Source organism: Papilio polytes, unplaced genomic scaffold, assembly GCF_000836215.1.
Source record: "Papilio polytes unplaced genomic scaffold, Ppol_1.0 DF824035.1, whole genome shotgun sequence".
NCBI classification, from domain to species: Eukaryota; Metazoa; Arthropoda; class Insecta; order Lepidoptera; family Papilionidae; genus Papilio; species Papilio polytes.
Window position 1 is genome coordinate 362,702 of NW_013525169.1, and position 16,127 is coordinate 378,828.

A 16,127-nucleotide genomic window follows, 5' to 3' on the forward strand; every position below is an offset into this window, starting at 1 on the left:
CCGCTCTCCGCGCTCTGTACTGATGCCTCTGTAACAACACACGTACACACATCAAACCATCTGTTGTACGAAGCAAGATTCAAGTTTAAAAAATCTTGGCTGACAAATATACGAACTAGTTTACCATCAAACTAACGTATTTCCAGTTCGTTACAGAATATCGACATTCATACTCAAATGCGTGCATGTGGTTAAATCAGAACACTGATCAAAAGGTTGAAGTAATTTGACTAATGGCAATGAAAGGATATTTCATTGATTAGTAGGATTAGAGTGGATAGCATTGGATGAGATACATCACTGAAAGCCTATAGAGTACAGGATTCCCTTCCTTTAATTTCTTGAATAAGATTAAATATACCCTTGTACAGCCTACAACAATATTTTATATAAATATATTCGTGTTATATCTCATTTTATTAATTAAATAGATTGGTTAATTTTATTCCCTAATCGTCATATCAAAATGTATGACGTGCGGAAATATCAAACACGCTTTATCATGACTTATTTGACGTCTTACTGCTACAATATTTGATATGGAACAGATCTTGTGTAAAAACATTTAAAACATCCAGCTTAAAAGGCAATAAAAAATACTCGAGCGCGTGCATAACACGAACCAGTTCCGTGCAAGTGACAAATTACCATGCTGACGTCACAGCGCCAAAAACAAATTTACAAATCGTTTTATAGTAAATCTGAACAACGACGCGCTAGAACGAAAGACGCTACGCGTGGCTGCTGCGAAACCTGACATAGGATCTTAGGGTTGTCATAAATTAATTCAATCCAGTGTCGTATTATTTCTTAGCGATGAAAGTTGCAAATCATTACTTATTTCATCCAACTGACATACTGCGACTGGTGGTTCAGTGGTAAAATAACATTTTATTAGTTTAGTATGACTTTCCTCTTTGTCACTTAAAATTATTTTTAACATACCAAATCGCTAAATATATTACACTTATTTTCAATTTCAAGGTAATCAACAATTACAAAAAAAAAATATTGACAGCCCTGTGCAACATACTTGCTAACTCAAAACATCGCGTAATTCGCGTATACCATACGATAACAGCGCTCCTAGTTCATATACCAGACGACTGTAGACTATATCACTTTGCTGTAACGACTAAACTCCTTTGTATAGTAATGCCGGTGACAATTTAACTAGTCGTACACCTTTGTCCTTGAGCGTTGGCCAGCGATTGGCCGGTTGTGGACCATGCGCGGAGCAAAATTCGCTATAAAATTTCGCATACGTAGATTAAAGCAAATCGATATGTACAAAAAATAAACATATTATAACGATGTAGAATTCCTAAAACTAAATAACTTACATAACCTTAATATAATATTTCAATTCTAAAAGCTAATTTAATATCTATCTACTACCCCAGGTGCTTTTTAGTTTTTAGCTAGAATAACAAAGCTTCAACTCGAGTCATGCACTCAGCCTATACCAGAGAGTTGTTCAGGGGTGCTCAAGCCGGGTGTCGCTACAAAAACTAAACAATGCTGGGTGGGTTAATCTACAATCTACACTATCCGCAATGCGGCCCCGTCTACACGTGGAACTACGCCCCACGACGTATTGCTACACTGCACTTTGAGCAAAAGTTTTGTTAATCTTTTTCTTTGTTTTAAAATACATCAGACCTTATCACCTTCACAATATAATTACTACGTAGAGAGCTTGTTTGCCTAATTATATCGTTAATGGCAACATAAACAGTATCATCAAGATTTCCCCTACATTGGGATAAGTTGATAAAGAGCCGGTCGACACTAGATACCTCGGGTCGGTTCGCACCCGTAGCCGCCTCACGCCCACAGCCACGGCCAAGGACAAACTGGTTGACACTTGCATATGCAGGACATCGTATTTAGGACAATTATTCAATTAACTTTTGTACTGGAATAGTTGTATGACTTTAGATTCTCTAACTCGTGTTGTACGATAACAAAAACGAAAAATAAATCTGTGAGAAATACAATGAATGAGACATTGTGTTTAATTATGAGAAGTTATGTATAAGACGCGTCCGGCAGTACACAATGCTGTGTCGTCGATGCTCATTTAGTTAAATACATAATAATATTTGAATAAAAACTGTCCATTTTACCAACCGATGGTATTAGGTTTGAATGAAAACCGAAAGAATGCATAATTAGTGAATAATAGCTTGCTTTTACATTAATTAATGCTATCATTTTGCATAGCTTCGGCAAATCAGAGCTCGGTTGACAACTCGACACCGAGATCATGTTGCTTGCATTCCACCGTATCATATTAGTGTCACAATAACACAACACGGGAAATCTTTGTAAACATGCACACGCGAGTATGCATTATACAGTCTCCGGAAAATGATCCTTAATGCTTTAGAGTTAACTGCTATAGTAGCGAGCTTTCGTCTTAACTACGCTCGTTGTGCACAACCTACGACAATGTTGTCATTTACACGACAATCATTAGACAAACATTTAATCGACAGACCGACGTTTCGGTCACCAGCGCACAGCTGTAGCGGAACGATGCATTGTTTAACATATTCAAATCTTTGTATTTAAATGTAGACGTCCACATCTATCGTTACTTGCATATTTGACCGACTTCTACAATATCGGTGCTAATCAAATGTAGTCACGTGAGATTATAGATATGTTAATATCGGAATATGAGAACTAATGACTAGCGATATTACTTGTTTTACCTTGTATTGCGGCGGCCACTAGATATCAATCAGTGGGCTAGAACACTGGCTGTAAGTTTAGAGCCTTTCATGCGATGGAGACCTCACTCTATACAATGTAGATCGTAACTGTATAATAAATTATCGATTGAACAAAAACTTTAAATAAATTCAATATGTTTAGGTTAGTTTTTGGATTTTTCTTAAAACTTATTATGCGTCGGATTAACTTGTTAATTTTAAATTTTGAGATTTAAAACTAAAAATCAAGTTCCAATAAATGAGAATATAGTTTAAACTAAACGGTTGCTTCACAACTTTTTGTTACTCGCAATAAAATTACAGCCGCGAGCTAACCAAACGTGAAATGGCTTTTTAATCACATTCACTTCCATTGCGCAACTCGCCCGCTGACGAAATACAACGTTGAAGAAATTGTTTCGCCTACAAAATCTATAATTTTACATTAATTAATTACTTTCTGTATATAAACACGTAACGCACAATCACTGCAGCACTCAGTGTTGCTCACTAAGGGAGACTTGAAATGTAGATCATAAATGGTTACTAGATTATTCGTCACATTACAAGTAATTGACGAGACACCTCACAAGTTTTTTTTAATTAACTTTTTAAATACTGGTTTACATTTAAATTTGTAATTAGAAATAAGTAGAATTTGATTGTCTATCGTATTTGCATGTTTGATGCGTCGTAATATCCATAATTGTTTAAAGGTTTGTTTTTTAAAATTATCGTTCCAAACATACAATAGTAAACGTTTGGTGCCGGAAGCCCAATTTTAGTCCCTTTCTCGTCACACCTTTTTCTATTAAGGAAAGTATTGGAAGGGAAAGTGGATTTGACGGTAGAGGAGACGCATAGAAAGGGAAAATATTCTCTTTACGTGCGTCTCATCCTCTGTCGATTTAGGGTAGGCATTTGCAATTGCAGATGTCTATGGGTAGCGGTCGCTTCGCTAATTTGGCGGATTTAGGTGGCCGCTTTTTTGTTGTATAAAAAAAAACGTAGGAGCCATCTATACTTTAGAGGTCTACATATTGATTTAGTAGACAATAGAGAATCTATTTCATGTGACAATCAGTCAGTAATTTAAAAACGTCCGTAAATGTAACGAGACATGTAAGACAGTGCGACTACAAATGTATCAAACACGAATGTCAGGTTACATGCGTACAATCCCACGGGCCGCGTGACCGTGCCCTGGTCGTCTCTTAATGCCTGAACTGCATCCTGTTTACATATTGTCTATCTATGCAGGGTTGGCACATTTACATCAAATTGTAACACATATACATTTATGCTATATCAAAACTAGAAAAATGTTGAGCCTAGCTGAGAAAAGTAATCTTTCAGAGTTGGAATAGACAAGACTTAGGAAGACGTAGGAAGTGCCTACACTTTTGAAAATAGGTAAAGTGACGGATAGGTGTACTAAACAATGCTAACAAAGTTTTCAATATGTTAAGCATTATTCAGTTATTTATAGTAACAATAGACAAATCGGTTGGCAACCCTACAAGAGTTGCAACGGCGGCATGACACTACGCAGAAACCGTACCAAGAGTCAAGGTTAGAGATCGATAAAGTGCAAATTGTCGCTAGTGATGTGACACCTTATCGACAATTGATCTAATAATTACGGTTTTCCAATAAAATCCAACCATGTTAATGTTCGTGAACAGAAATATACGACTATTAAATTCAGATTCGAACATTCACAGGCCTCCGAGTTTGTCATACTCATCATATGTAAATAGTTAAATATCAAATATCAAATCTAGCACTATCTAGCTACCGTCGATCCATGACATCACAGCCATCGATCAGACGTGTCACAAATTAGCAGCCGGGACGCTAATTGACACGTATATGTCCAATGGAAACTACGTGGTCTATATGTAACTAGAGCTTATAATAGAGGCCGTATTAAAATCTAATACAACAGTACAAATACCACAGCCAACGATATATAACTGATAACAACAATGTAAACAAAACTTTCCAAAACTTGCCAAATTGAAGAACAAGTTCTCAATTACCGGAAGTCGTGTGGCCAAGCAGCGCGAGCGGCAATTACAAATTAAAAAAAGAATCACTTGTCTATGGCAGCCGCCATTGCAGCGCGGTTTAGTTACAGATTGCGTCGTCGGATGCAATTTATCATCGTGTAGGACTGCAATTCGGCGTGCTCATGGGGAATGGGGAGGCAGGGAAGGCATCGCAGGACATAGCGCGGGGGGTGATGGGTTAGGTTGGCAGGGGGATGGGGGATTGCGCGAGGCTTGAACTGCCGTACGCATGTGCCGTGATATCGATTGTACCTCGCCCGCCTCCTGGAAATCCTAAAGCAGTTTGTAAAACACACACCCACGCGAAAGCTACCGATATTAACTTACACATGTGGAAATTCCGAGAGCGGAAAATTGTCATTTGTAAATTATCGAGAGAAGAACAAAGATTTTTCAGCGAAGTACGTGTTTTTATAGATTTTCGATAAATTTCAAGCAGGATGCGTAGACATATCTGTATGTGGGTGTGTGCGTAACGCATAATCTCACCTGGAATGAAGCGTGACGGATGACGCAAAATGCTCACTGCTATTGTTATAAGAGACCACTGACACATAAAGCAGGATGCTATTTCAACCAGTATATTAAAATTAAGACAGATAATCAGTAACTTTGTAATTATTGTTGAATAGCTATGTTCATTTGTTAAGGATGTACTTTTCTAGTCGGACTTGAGGGGCCAAGTTAAGAAAGATTTTAGGATAAATCGTATCAGAGTGAGTGAGAATTTTAAACATCGGCATTAGAGAAATAGCATAGATATTTACTACGCCTTATACGATAAAACTTTTGTTTGTCGAGACGAGTGCCGTTGCGGCCAAGTGATGCAGTCATCCTCCGAGATCCCCGGTGAGTCACGCCGGGCTGCGTTCCCACGTGCGCGCACCATCTCGCCACACGACACGGGGACGACACGATAAGTGCAACGACAAATCGGTCATCGATTGAACGATAAGACCATAATACGAATACTTCGCAATCATGTCCACGTTTACAACAATTTATTGCTCTTAATATTGAACTAAAAGTCATATCTCTAGAGTTGTTTATTCTGCAACTTAGAATGTATATTCCTAGACCAAGACAGTAAGAAGTCTGGTTAATCTAACGCACTCACGTTTCGCGACACTCAGGCCATTGAACTAAACAAATGTAAGGTCGCACTGAGCTTTATGCGTACTGTAGAGTACTGATGACATTACATCTACTTGTATTGGTCTGAATTCGAGATTCTGATAACAGCGGAATGCAAGGCAACGACAAGAACAACCCGTATGTTTGTATTCAAATTTCGATTTTCAGCTAATTTTATGTACAAAAGTGAAAATCCTTGTCAGGTCGGATCACTGATACATATGGCGATAGATAGCGGCCAGTCAAAAATTAGGCCATAACATCAACTAAGGTTTTATAAAATTGATAGACACTACGTGAGCAGGATGAAGCCAGAGAGGTGAGTTCAATCTCTGTCTAAAAAGCTCTCATAAATATATAAAAATGATACCTAGAAAGTAATTAGAAGTAGCAAGTTAGAATTCTAGGCGATTGTAACTTCTGTTACGAAGCAAAAGTGTACGCCGGTTTGACGTAATTACTAAATCGACGCAACTCTCACTACCCGGTCGTAGATGACAGTTTGATTGATCATTATATTTGCGGTATATTTTTGATAGATTTAGTCTGTGCAAACTTGATGTTTTTATATCCTAGTCTTGTTTATTATGGAATTTGTCAGCATTGGACACATGCACACAAATTTCATATTGTCAAAATATCGAACATTCTTAAGATATAATGCCTTGGCTATGGGTTCTTGCACTTTTGGCCATGTGTCTGCAAAAGGAGAGTGCGTTCACCTCTGACATAACCTACACCGCGCACTCGCCGCGACGGCTTCCGGCAGACGATGTTATAACACGCTTATGTAAAACTTGACACATGTTAGTCCATCTTTGCTAAAATCATCAAGCAACTCATCCTGCTAAGGAAAACTAGGTAAAGCGTGTGGAAAAATCATTCCATGAAAATGTATTTAAAAAGATATTTAAGTGAGGACCAAATAAACACGTCTATGTCAAATCGTTACTTTGAAAAACTAATTTCTATAAGAATATATACGCCTGTTGACATTGTACAGTTCCAGACCCTGCCAGCTCAGCGCATAGGCTGCATCGATCGCAGACTGCGCTTTGCTCCCCTCTCGCGGCGCTGCACCCTCTTTCAGCGACCCTTCCCCTCACTACGGCCGTACGCGAATACGTTTACGTGACGGCATACTCATGTAATATTACCGTAACACTGCTGCACTAATACAACTTAACTCTAAAGTTAAGACAGTCTCGGTAATAAATATTACCTGAATAGCTGGAACTTGCCGTAATTCCAAGTAGATGTATAGACAGAATTTCATATAGAATCTGTTAAACTTTCTTTAATCCGTAATAACATATAACTATGTTGATAAACGTAAAAAAAAAACTAAATTCGACTAGTGCTAAATTAGGATCTATGATCAATTTTCAAGACTGCAGATTACAAGTTTTGTGTTAAAATTTAATAAAACGTTTTAGGTAATATCAAAGACGGAATTTATCTTTATAGGTTAGCTTTTAGTATCCCAGGCATCCTGAATTCAATTTAGTGTTAGCGAGCGTGTTGCTTGTGTGAGGGGGAAGTAGGGGGTCGTAGGGAGCTGTGAGAGGGAGGCTCGTAACGATCGCGGAGGCTGCGCCGGTGCGCAGTTGTCCCGGGAATATACTAGCACCTATAATAGAATAGGCGGAAAATTATATATTACATATGATATTAAGTTTTATTACTTAGCTTTAAAGCTTTAGCTAAAATTTACATTTTAGTTTGCGAAAATAGTTTAATATAGATTATGATTGTAGTGTCGTATTGACAGTAACGCTATGTAAGATAATAAAGGAAATGGATATGAGGTTATATTCCGTTGCTGCAATAGCAGCATATTTCTTTCTACGGATGGCGCAATATGTCGAACGGGAAAGGGGGGGGGGGTTTAGAAATGTCGTAGTTGTAGCGAAGAATCGCAAAGGGGTAATTTCTAAATGAACGTCTGGTCTATCTTACATGTAATCTGAAAGTTTAGATGGATGGATTGGTAATGTGATCTGATTTTGGTTTAAAACTTTGTGTGCAAACAAATTAGTTTTTGTAGAAACAGTAGTGTGGCTTACAAAACTAAGTGTCACGGGCAACGCACGAGGTTGCTTATCAGGGTCTTATCGCCACGCGTTTAAATCTTTTGAAATAATGTATGACATCACTATATTGGGTAAAACACTGCCTGCGTACTGGTCTAAGAATCAAGCTAGAATATTAAACTCGTTCTTTGGATAGTCTAAAAGATTTTTAAAAATTATTTTAAGCATTATTCAATAGCTAATATTAGCAAATAAATCAGAATAAATAGTATTAGATTCCATTAACATAGGCCAATAAAAAAATGCAGATTTTTAAAATATGCAACCAAACCGATAATACCTAGCAATATGAGCTCAACTTGTTCATAAAATTAATTAAAACCCATTCAGCATTAAATTTAATTTGTGGTTTGATAAGCAGTTTATGTGCCGCAGCGTAACTGCTGTCACTAATTTTACATACAGCCTTATCAGTGCTTGCATACAATTTGTTATTCCTTACAATGCACATACACACATTCATAAATTTTACATCTTACTAGTATTATAAATGTAAAAGTTTAGATGGATGGATGTTTGTTAGAGTTTGTAGCCTAACGGCTGAACGGATCTTAATGAAATTTGGCATAGATGTAGAGAATAGTCTGGAAGAACTATGTGTTCATTTTTTTTTAATTCCACTCGGATGGAGTTGCGGGCGAGAGCTAGTTTTAAATATTACGAACACAAGTTATGTACACTGATTTAAATTGTAAAGAACTGTATGTATTTACAAATCTTTAGAAGAGTATATAACTTTAAAAACAATTGTTTGAATGTTTCATTAGCATTAAAACAAAATAGAAACAATAATCAAAGATTTTTCAAATGCATTTATTTTCTATTGTTCACACAACTCACTGGTACATAATTAGTATTTTATAAGAAATAGTGAAGTTTGTCTTATTGCATTATGGAATTATTTTTGTAAGTGGACACTATGAGAAATACTGACTGTACAAGAGAAATTGCAAGATGGATTTTATTAACATTTTCCTTACAGTCAACTCTCTCCGAGTGAAGATTTTGCAAAGTTAAGTTAGTTACTTAATATAGTCGAAAAATATATTAATAAAAGACGTATAAATCCTTCTAGCAGATATTACATTTTAGATTATAAATAAGAACCATTTAGGGTCACATTTTTTTTCCACCTTTGCTTACACATTCTTGTCATTTATATTAAGTTTTAGTTAAACTCTAGCCTAAAATACTTTATAGCTAAATATGTATAGCCCTGCTATTTTAGAATAATCATTCAATCCACTTGTATATTTAAAAAACTAAAACGTGGTGATATAAGGTTTCAGTTCTATTGTTAGAAAACTAAACTGTAGTTAAGGTTAACTGCAGATATTGTCTTATTGGAGTGCTATTATAACATATGGGAGATATTATCAACAATATACGGCAATAGATTATTATTATAAAATAAAAATACCATCATATTACTTCAAAAAAGACGAAAATATAAACCAATATGTACAATTACCAACGTCGTCGATTTGACTTTTTGAACCCCGAGTTTAATTTTTTTTTAATAATGGAAAAAAGGCCACTTACCTTTATATCTTGCTAAAGTCATATAAAATGGTAGCGCCCCACTGGACGAGAGTTCACAGATGGGATGAATTGTTGATCTTTCGTAGAAGCTGGCACCAGCGAAACACGCGACTAGCCGGGGTAACCAACCTGCCACAATTCAATATTACTTCACTACGGTCTGGAAACAACACACACTATGACATACTGCCATTATGAGAAATAAATCAATAGCAAAACTAATTTCGCAAGCCGAAACGTACGCACCAGCTGGCGAAAACGTGGTGTCTAGTACACTTAGTACCTACGTATACCTATATAAGTAAATACGGATTGAAGATATTTGATAGTACCTTCCTCTGTATGACGAAGCGCCTCGCGAATTCTTTCTCTGTGTTATATGGTAGAATTTCACGAAAGAACTCGATTCACGCTACTACAATCGAACGCGAAATAAATTAAATATCATTGAACGCATACACGAAACCGTGGCCAAAAATGACGACAGAAAATAAATGAAAATGCACACTTTCTTATGTTTCTGGAACTACGTTCACACCGGAAGCGAGAATTTTTTTTAAACTCAAAACATCGAGCATCTTACATTTGAAAACGTTTAAATTTTGTTTGATAAAATATTTCATTTCTATTTCTTAAGATGCTTTTTACTATAACGAAAATTTACGATACTTGTACTAATAGTAAAATAAGAAAAAACGTATTTATAACAAAAACTAAACAGGAAATAAATTTTTTGAATTAAATTGTCTATGAGTAATGACAATGACAGTTGTTTTTTCCGGAAATGAAAAAAGAGTTTTGTTGGTAAACTGTGCGAGTTATTTAAAAGCTAAGCGAAATAAACCGTTTTAAATAGATTTTAATGTCTATTTTATGAGTAATATTTGGTTAGTCATTAAAAGAAAATGATTTGTCAATTTGCAGTGTTTGGGTAAAAGCTCTGTATCTATACCAGGGAAAATTTAGTCTTATCTCGTCTGAAATAATAAACCATAGACCATCATAAACTGTCAAACTGTCAAATCTGATCCAAACTTAAAAGTCGACTAAAATGCAAGAATAATTTAATTTTTTACCATTATTTGGTATTTTCTCTCATAAACCGAAAGATCGGTTGCGTTCATATTTGAATATTAAATTGAACAATAGAAGTTTGTGTATATTTGACAGTAAATATTTACAACTATGGTAAATGCACTATAACCTTCGTATTACATAGATGATAAGGTTATAAATTTTGTAATTTATTTATTTAATTTCAGCATTCGTGTCGTTTAATATTAAATAGCCCTGCACGCTGGAAGTGTGTCGTACCAAATAATTTCAAACCCTCTGTAGTTGCATCATGTCATTCAGACCAGGTAAGCCCAATGAATCATAGAATGGTAAAAAATCATTAATTATTCGTTGAGTTTGACAAAAAAGGGAATTATATAATTCTAAACTAAAACTTCAAGAATAATAATATTAAGTTCATTTCATATCTGAATTAGATTTTTTGTAATTATTGTGCACCTAGCCTTTTAAATTTTGAATATTCTTATATGAATATTATAACATTTTATATATAATGATGATTTATACAAAAGTGTTTTAAAGCAATCTCTCCTTTAGTTTTTTTTAAATACAAATAAGTCACCCTGAATCATCAAACAAGCTTACTTATTAGTAACACTTATAGTTTACAGTACAAATATGCCGCAGTTATTCAGCAAGAAAAGGTTTCTTCTCATCCATTATTGAAAACATCAAAGAAGATATTGCAAAAAACAAAGAGATGAAAGAGAATATCAAAAAATTCAGAGAAGAGGCGCAACGTCTTGAAAATTCAGAAGCACTGCAAGCCGCAAGGAAAAAGTTCCAAGCTGTGGAATCTGAGGCATCTAAAGGCTCAGAAGTTTTGAAAGATACATTAGAAGGTATCAAAGGGAAGATGGAGCATGTGCTAGAAGAGGCTAGTAAAACGGAATTTGCTAAAAAGGCTGGTGAGTTAAGTTCTGATTAGATTTTTCATTCTTATAGCTTTTATTATTATCATGATTATAAATCATGTTATTTAGTTGCAAATAACATCTTATTGCTAAACTTTAGTTATTTCATTCTCTTGTATTTACAGAAATTAACCTTGAATTTTTTTAAATTGCATTAATAATAAAAAAACAAGGTTACAATTAAAAAATAAAATGTATACATGTAATATATTTAAATTGATAAAATATTTGTGACAAAATGTATACAACAATATATGTAAAAGATGCATTTATATGTTTTCAGGAAGGATAACAGAAGATATATCTAAAACAGCTAAGGATGCTGCGGGAAGTATAGCAGATAAAGGGCAAAGGCTCGGACAGACATCAGCTTTCAGGACAATTTCACAGGTAAAATGTAAAAAAAGTAATAACATTCATTTATTGTGTTTGTATTTTTACTTATTGGGCCACTAGAATTCAGGAAATCAATCAACTTTATGACAAAAATAATATACAGAAGTACTGAACTCATGATAGCTTCTATAAAAGAAAACTTCATATTGTACTTGTCACCTTATTTAATATTTCTATTAGTGTTATTTAGAATAGTCTTTACATCATTCTTCCTATCCTACATCTTAAATAATATTCAATAAAAGTCAATTTTAAACAAACATACGAAAACCTTCTCTACCTAACATGTATGTACTAAATAAATGTGTTTGAAACTTAATTACGATGGAAAACCAGCAAGTGTTTTAATAAGTAAATAAAAAGGTATATGTATAGTACACTAGTAACTTAGTAGGAATTTAAATAGGTACAAGTACTCATTTGTGTTTTCAGGCAACGGAAGTAGTGAGGAATGAGATGTCTCCGCGCGGGCTGGAAGGGCGCGTGTACAGCGCGCCGCTCGCGCTTCGGAAGCGGGTAGAGGTGAGCATATTACACACAGACTCAAGAAACAATTAATTGTCCCATTATATACAATCATACTAATATTATAAATGTGAAAGTTTAGATGGATGGATGTTTGTAGCCTTAACGGCTGAATCAATCTGGCATAGATGTAGGACATAATCTAGAAGAACACATAGGCTACTCACTTTTGTCTTTTTTAACACTCCGCGGACGGAGTCGCGGGCGAAAGCTATTACTACGTATATGGCTATGTTGTAAGTGGTGATGTTTGTTTCGTTGCAAGGAACAAGGCAATTGTTCTGTTGGAACACCATGGATTTCCCTGAGTGTACATAGTAATTGTGTATTATAGTTGTTGTGTTGTATTGTTTTGTGGTGTAACATAGTTGTGTGTTGTTGCAGGTGGCGGAGGAGGAGCGCAGCTTCGCGCCGGACACGGAGACGTTGGGGCTGGAGCTGCACAAGGACTCCAAGTTCTACCAGCAGTGGGAGAACTTCAAGAATAACAATCAGTATGTCAATAAGGTGAGTTTCAATTTTTTATTTACTGAATAATAGTAGTTCAAATATTTCTAAATAAAAATAATTTAAAAAGTCTGATATCACACTAATCTGTGATATTGAATACTTTTCTCAATCAATGTTGACCTGTTTTTGCACATTATACCTACAATTTAAGGTCAATGAGTAATTAAAATTGATAAATCTTACTATTAAAAATGCAAAAGTTTAGATGGATGGATGTTTGTTACTATATATCTCCAAAATGGCTTCATCAACTTACCCTTATCCCGTACGGAGAGTCGGCACAGTATGTGCTGCTCTTCCATACATCTCTAGCAGCCGTCATATCTTAAGCATACCCTCTTCACAATCCTTAAAAGAATGTCTTAAGAGACCTTAATAAAATTTGTCACAGATGTAGAACATAATCTGTTAAGACAATGCCACTTACTAAGTTTGTTTTTAAATTCCGCGCGAAAGAAGTCGCGGGAAAAAAATATTTAGTTATATCATTGAACTTTTGCTTCTAAACACACTTAACACTTGAGAATAATGTATGTATGAAGTATGAACAGTAAATTTAATGAATTCTGCAGGTTCTTGATTGGAAAATACGATACGAAGAATCCGACAACGCGGTTGTGAAAGCTTCAAGATTCGTCACTGAAAAAGTCGGCAGTCTGTTTGGTAATTTATTCGAGAAGACGGAACTCTCCAAAACTCTTACGGAAATCTGCAAAATCGATCCAAACTTCACCGCACAGAAGTTTCTAGAAGACTGTGCTAATGATATCATCCCCAACATACTGGAGGCCATGGTGCGAGGAGATTTGGAGATATTAAAAGACTGGTGCTACGAAGGGGTTTTCAACATCCTGGCCACACCCATCAAGCAGTGCAAGCAGCTCGGCTACCGGCTGGATTCAAAGATATTGGATATAGAGCAGATCGAGCTGGTGATGGGCAAGATGATGGACCAGGGGCCCGTGCTGGTGATCACATTCCAGTCGCAGCAGATAATGTGCGTCAGAGATGCGAAGAATAATGTCCTCGAAGGTGATCCAGACAAGGTGATGAGAGTGAACTATGTGTGGGTGCTGTGCAGGGACCCCAACGAGCTCAACCCCAAAGCGGCCTGGAGACTGCTCGAGCTCTCAGCAAATAGTGTTGAACAGTTAATTTAAGTTGTTTATAGATGAATTAAAATCGTTGGACCTCTAACATGGTTTTATATCAAACCCTTCAACCAATTTAGTAATACAGTACAAATTAATTTATGATTCAGTTTTGAATGTGATGTTCAAATGAATTTGAATAAAACTTTTAAGGCAACTTTACTTACAAATTTAGTAAATAATCTTGTCTATTTTTATATTGTTATTCTATTTGTAGATTTTGTAAATAAACGCCTTTAGTGTTTGAATTTATATTTAGTTTCCTTACAATTTGTATACCTCGAGTATTTAAAAAGGGTAATCCAAGTAATTGAAATAAAAGACAAAGATCATTAAACATTTTTTTTTATTAGAGGCACATTCAAAAAGACGGACAAAGCCATCGTACAATATATATACAAATACCTAAAAGATTATAGTGCTTATAACTACGGAATGAGACGACGGAAATCCAAACAAACGATCTCAAACAGTGACTAGGTTATATACGGAGAACTGAAACTGCAGCAAACTTTTGTACTAATATTTGAACATTTAATTCTACAATACATAAGCTGGAATGTGCGTTACATCAATTAAAAAGCTATGATGAACGATATTAGTCAAAACATATTAAATAAGTTAAAAAAAAATGTTAAAAATAACCTGATTTATAAAAGTGCCGACTTCCCTAAAATTATGCTTAAAATTATGCTAAGAAGCTCAATTAACTAACGCAGTGTTGCAAGTGTAAAAACGTTTAAAAAAATAATTTCAGTGTTGCCAACAATACGCAAATTATCACCTAAGTGTAAATTCGACGGAATCCATACTTAGGCTTCACCAGAAATCTTACCCTGGTTCATCAAATCATTTATCTTTTTTACACACTCTTAAATCTTAATAAAAAACAGAGTTTAAAATAAAAATGTTCGATTTACAATATTTGCACAAAAGCGTCAAAATATTGTTTTACTGAATCACACTAAAGGAGATTAAATGACTTAGATCTATGTGCAAATAATTGTTTATTTTTCACAGCAAATTGTATAATAATTTCATCTGACGATTCTGGCTTCATAAAAAGCATTTTTTTTACGAATCTTCGAATTAAGAAACTGGCGATGTTTACGCGCCAAATATTGACATTTAATGGAACGTGTATTTGAAATACTAGATACAATAGACATTAAAAATCACATTAATATTGGAATTTGTATTTATAATACGATTCTAAAAACCACATTCATATACAAAAATAGGCAAAGCGAAAAATCGTAATAAACACATCCGATTTAACAACATTTTAAAATACGTGATGAAAATCTTATAAGAAAAGGTGAATTAACACAAATTAAAACCACACAGAATGAAAATTTTTGTGCAATAGCACTGATCTCTATTAATGGATAGGCTTGTTGATGTAATTGACGAATTCAATTTTATTATTAGTGCTGCCACCGCGACAAACGGCGCCATGCAGAAAATCAAACAGGCACTATATTATGTCTTATAGCCTGTCCATCCATACAGGTCAGTGGTTAAACGGGAGAATTATAAAATTGGATCTAAAGACTAATAATGTTTGAACTTAATATGTATGAGTTCGTGTGTCGAGTGGTATGAGGTCGAGTAGGGTATGAGTCACGTCGTGAGATGTGAGGTCATATCGCGGAGTTTAAGGAGTCTTGGGGTGTGAGGTCATGTTCGATGTGTGGTTATGCAGTGGAGTGTGAGGACATGTAGTGGGGTGTAAGGATACGTCGCGTGGTATGAGGTCGAGTAACGGGGTGTGAGGTCGGGTCACGGAGTGTCAGGTCCTGTATCGTTGTGTGTGAGGTCCTTGGTTGCGGTGTTTGATGTGAGGTTCTGTGTAGTATGGTGTGAGGTCAAGTTACGGGGTCCTAGGTTGAGTCACGGAGTATGAGGTCGAGTCACGGTGTGTGAGGTCCTGGGTCGCGGTGTGTGAGGTGTGAGGTGTCTCAGTCGAGCGCCCACTGCAGCACGGCGGTGT

The 16,127-nt window shown here is 35.6% G+C and overlaps 1 protein-coding gene and 1 long non-coding RNA gene across 2 annotated transcripts; one reads left to right on the top strand and one right to left on the bottom strand.

Moving 5' to 3' along the window:
* Positions 1-10,257, bottom strand: LOC106100902. Its single transcript, XR_001225472.1, has 3 exons — positions 9,894-10,257; positions 9,562-9,690; positions 1-28 (listed from the first exon to the last, which is right to left on the bottom strand). It is a non-coding gene; the product is annotated as an uncharacterized LOC106100902 (long non-coding RNA).
* Positions 10,258-10,562: 305 nt separating this feature from the next.
* LOC106100871 (mitochondrial import inner membrane translocase subunit TIM44) lies at positions 10,563-14,180 on the top strand. The gene is made up of 7 exons (XM_013279935.1): positions 10,563-10,749; positions 10,824-10,922; positions 11,243-11,546; positions 11,836-11,942; positions 12,381-12,470; positions 12,858-12,980; positions 13,556-14,180. The coding sequence occupies exons 1-7, from the start codon at positions 10,747-10,749 to the stop codon at positions 14,141-14,143; spliced, it is 1,314 nt and encodes a 437-aa protein (XP_013135389.1). The 5' UTR covers positions 10,563-10,746; the 3' UTR covers positions 14,144-14,180.
* Positions 14,181-16,127: the final 1,947 nt, after the last annotated feature.

Excerpts from the sequence above, each read along its gene's own strand:
- LOC106100871 (XM_013279935.1), top strand. Across the intron at positions 11,943-12,380 it reads CTTTCAGGACAATTTCACAG|GCAACGGAAGTAGTGAGGAA; the intron begins GTAAAATGTAAA and ends TTGTGTTTTCAG. Across the intron at positions 12,471-12,857 it reads CGCTTCGGAAGCGGGTAGAG|GTGGCGGAGGAGGAGCGCAG; the intron begins GTGAGCATATTA and ends GTGTTGTTGCAG.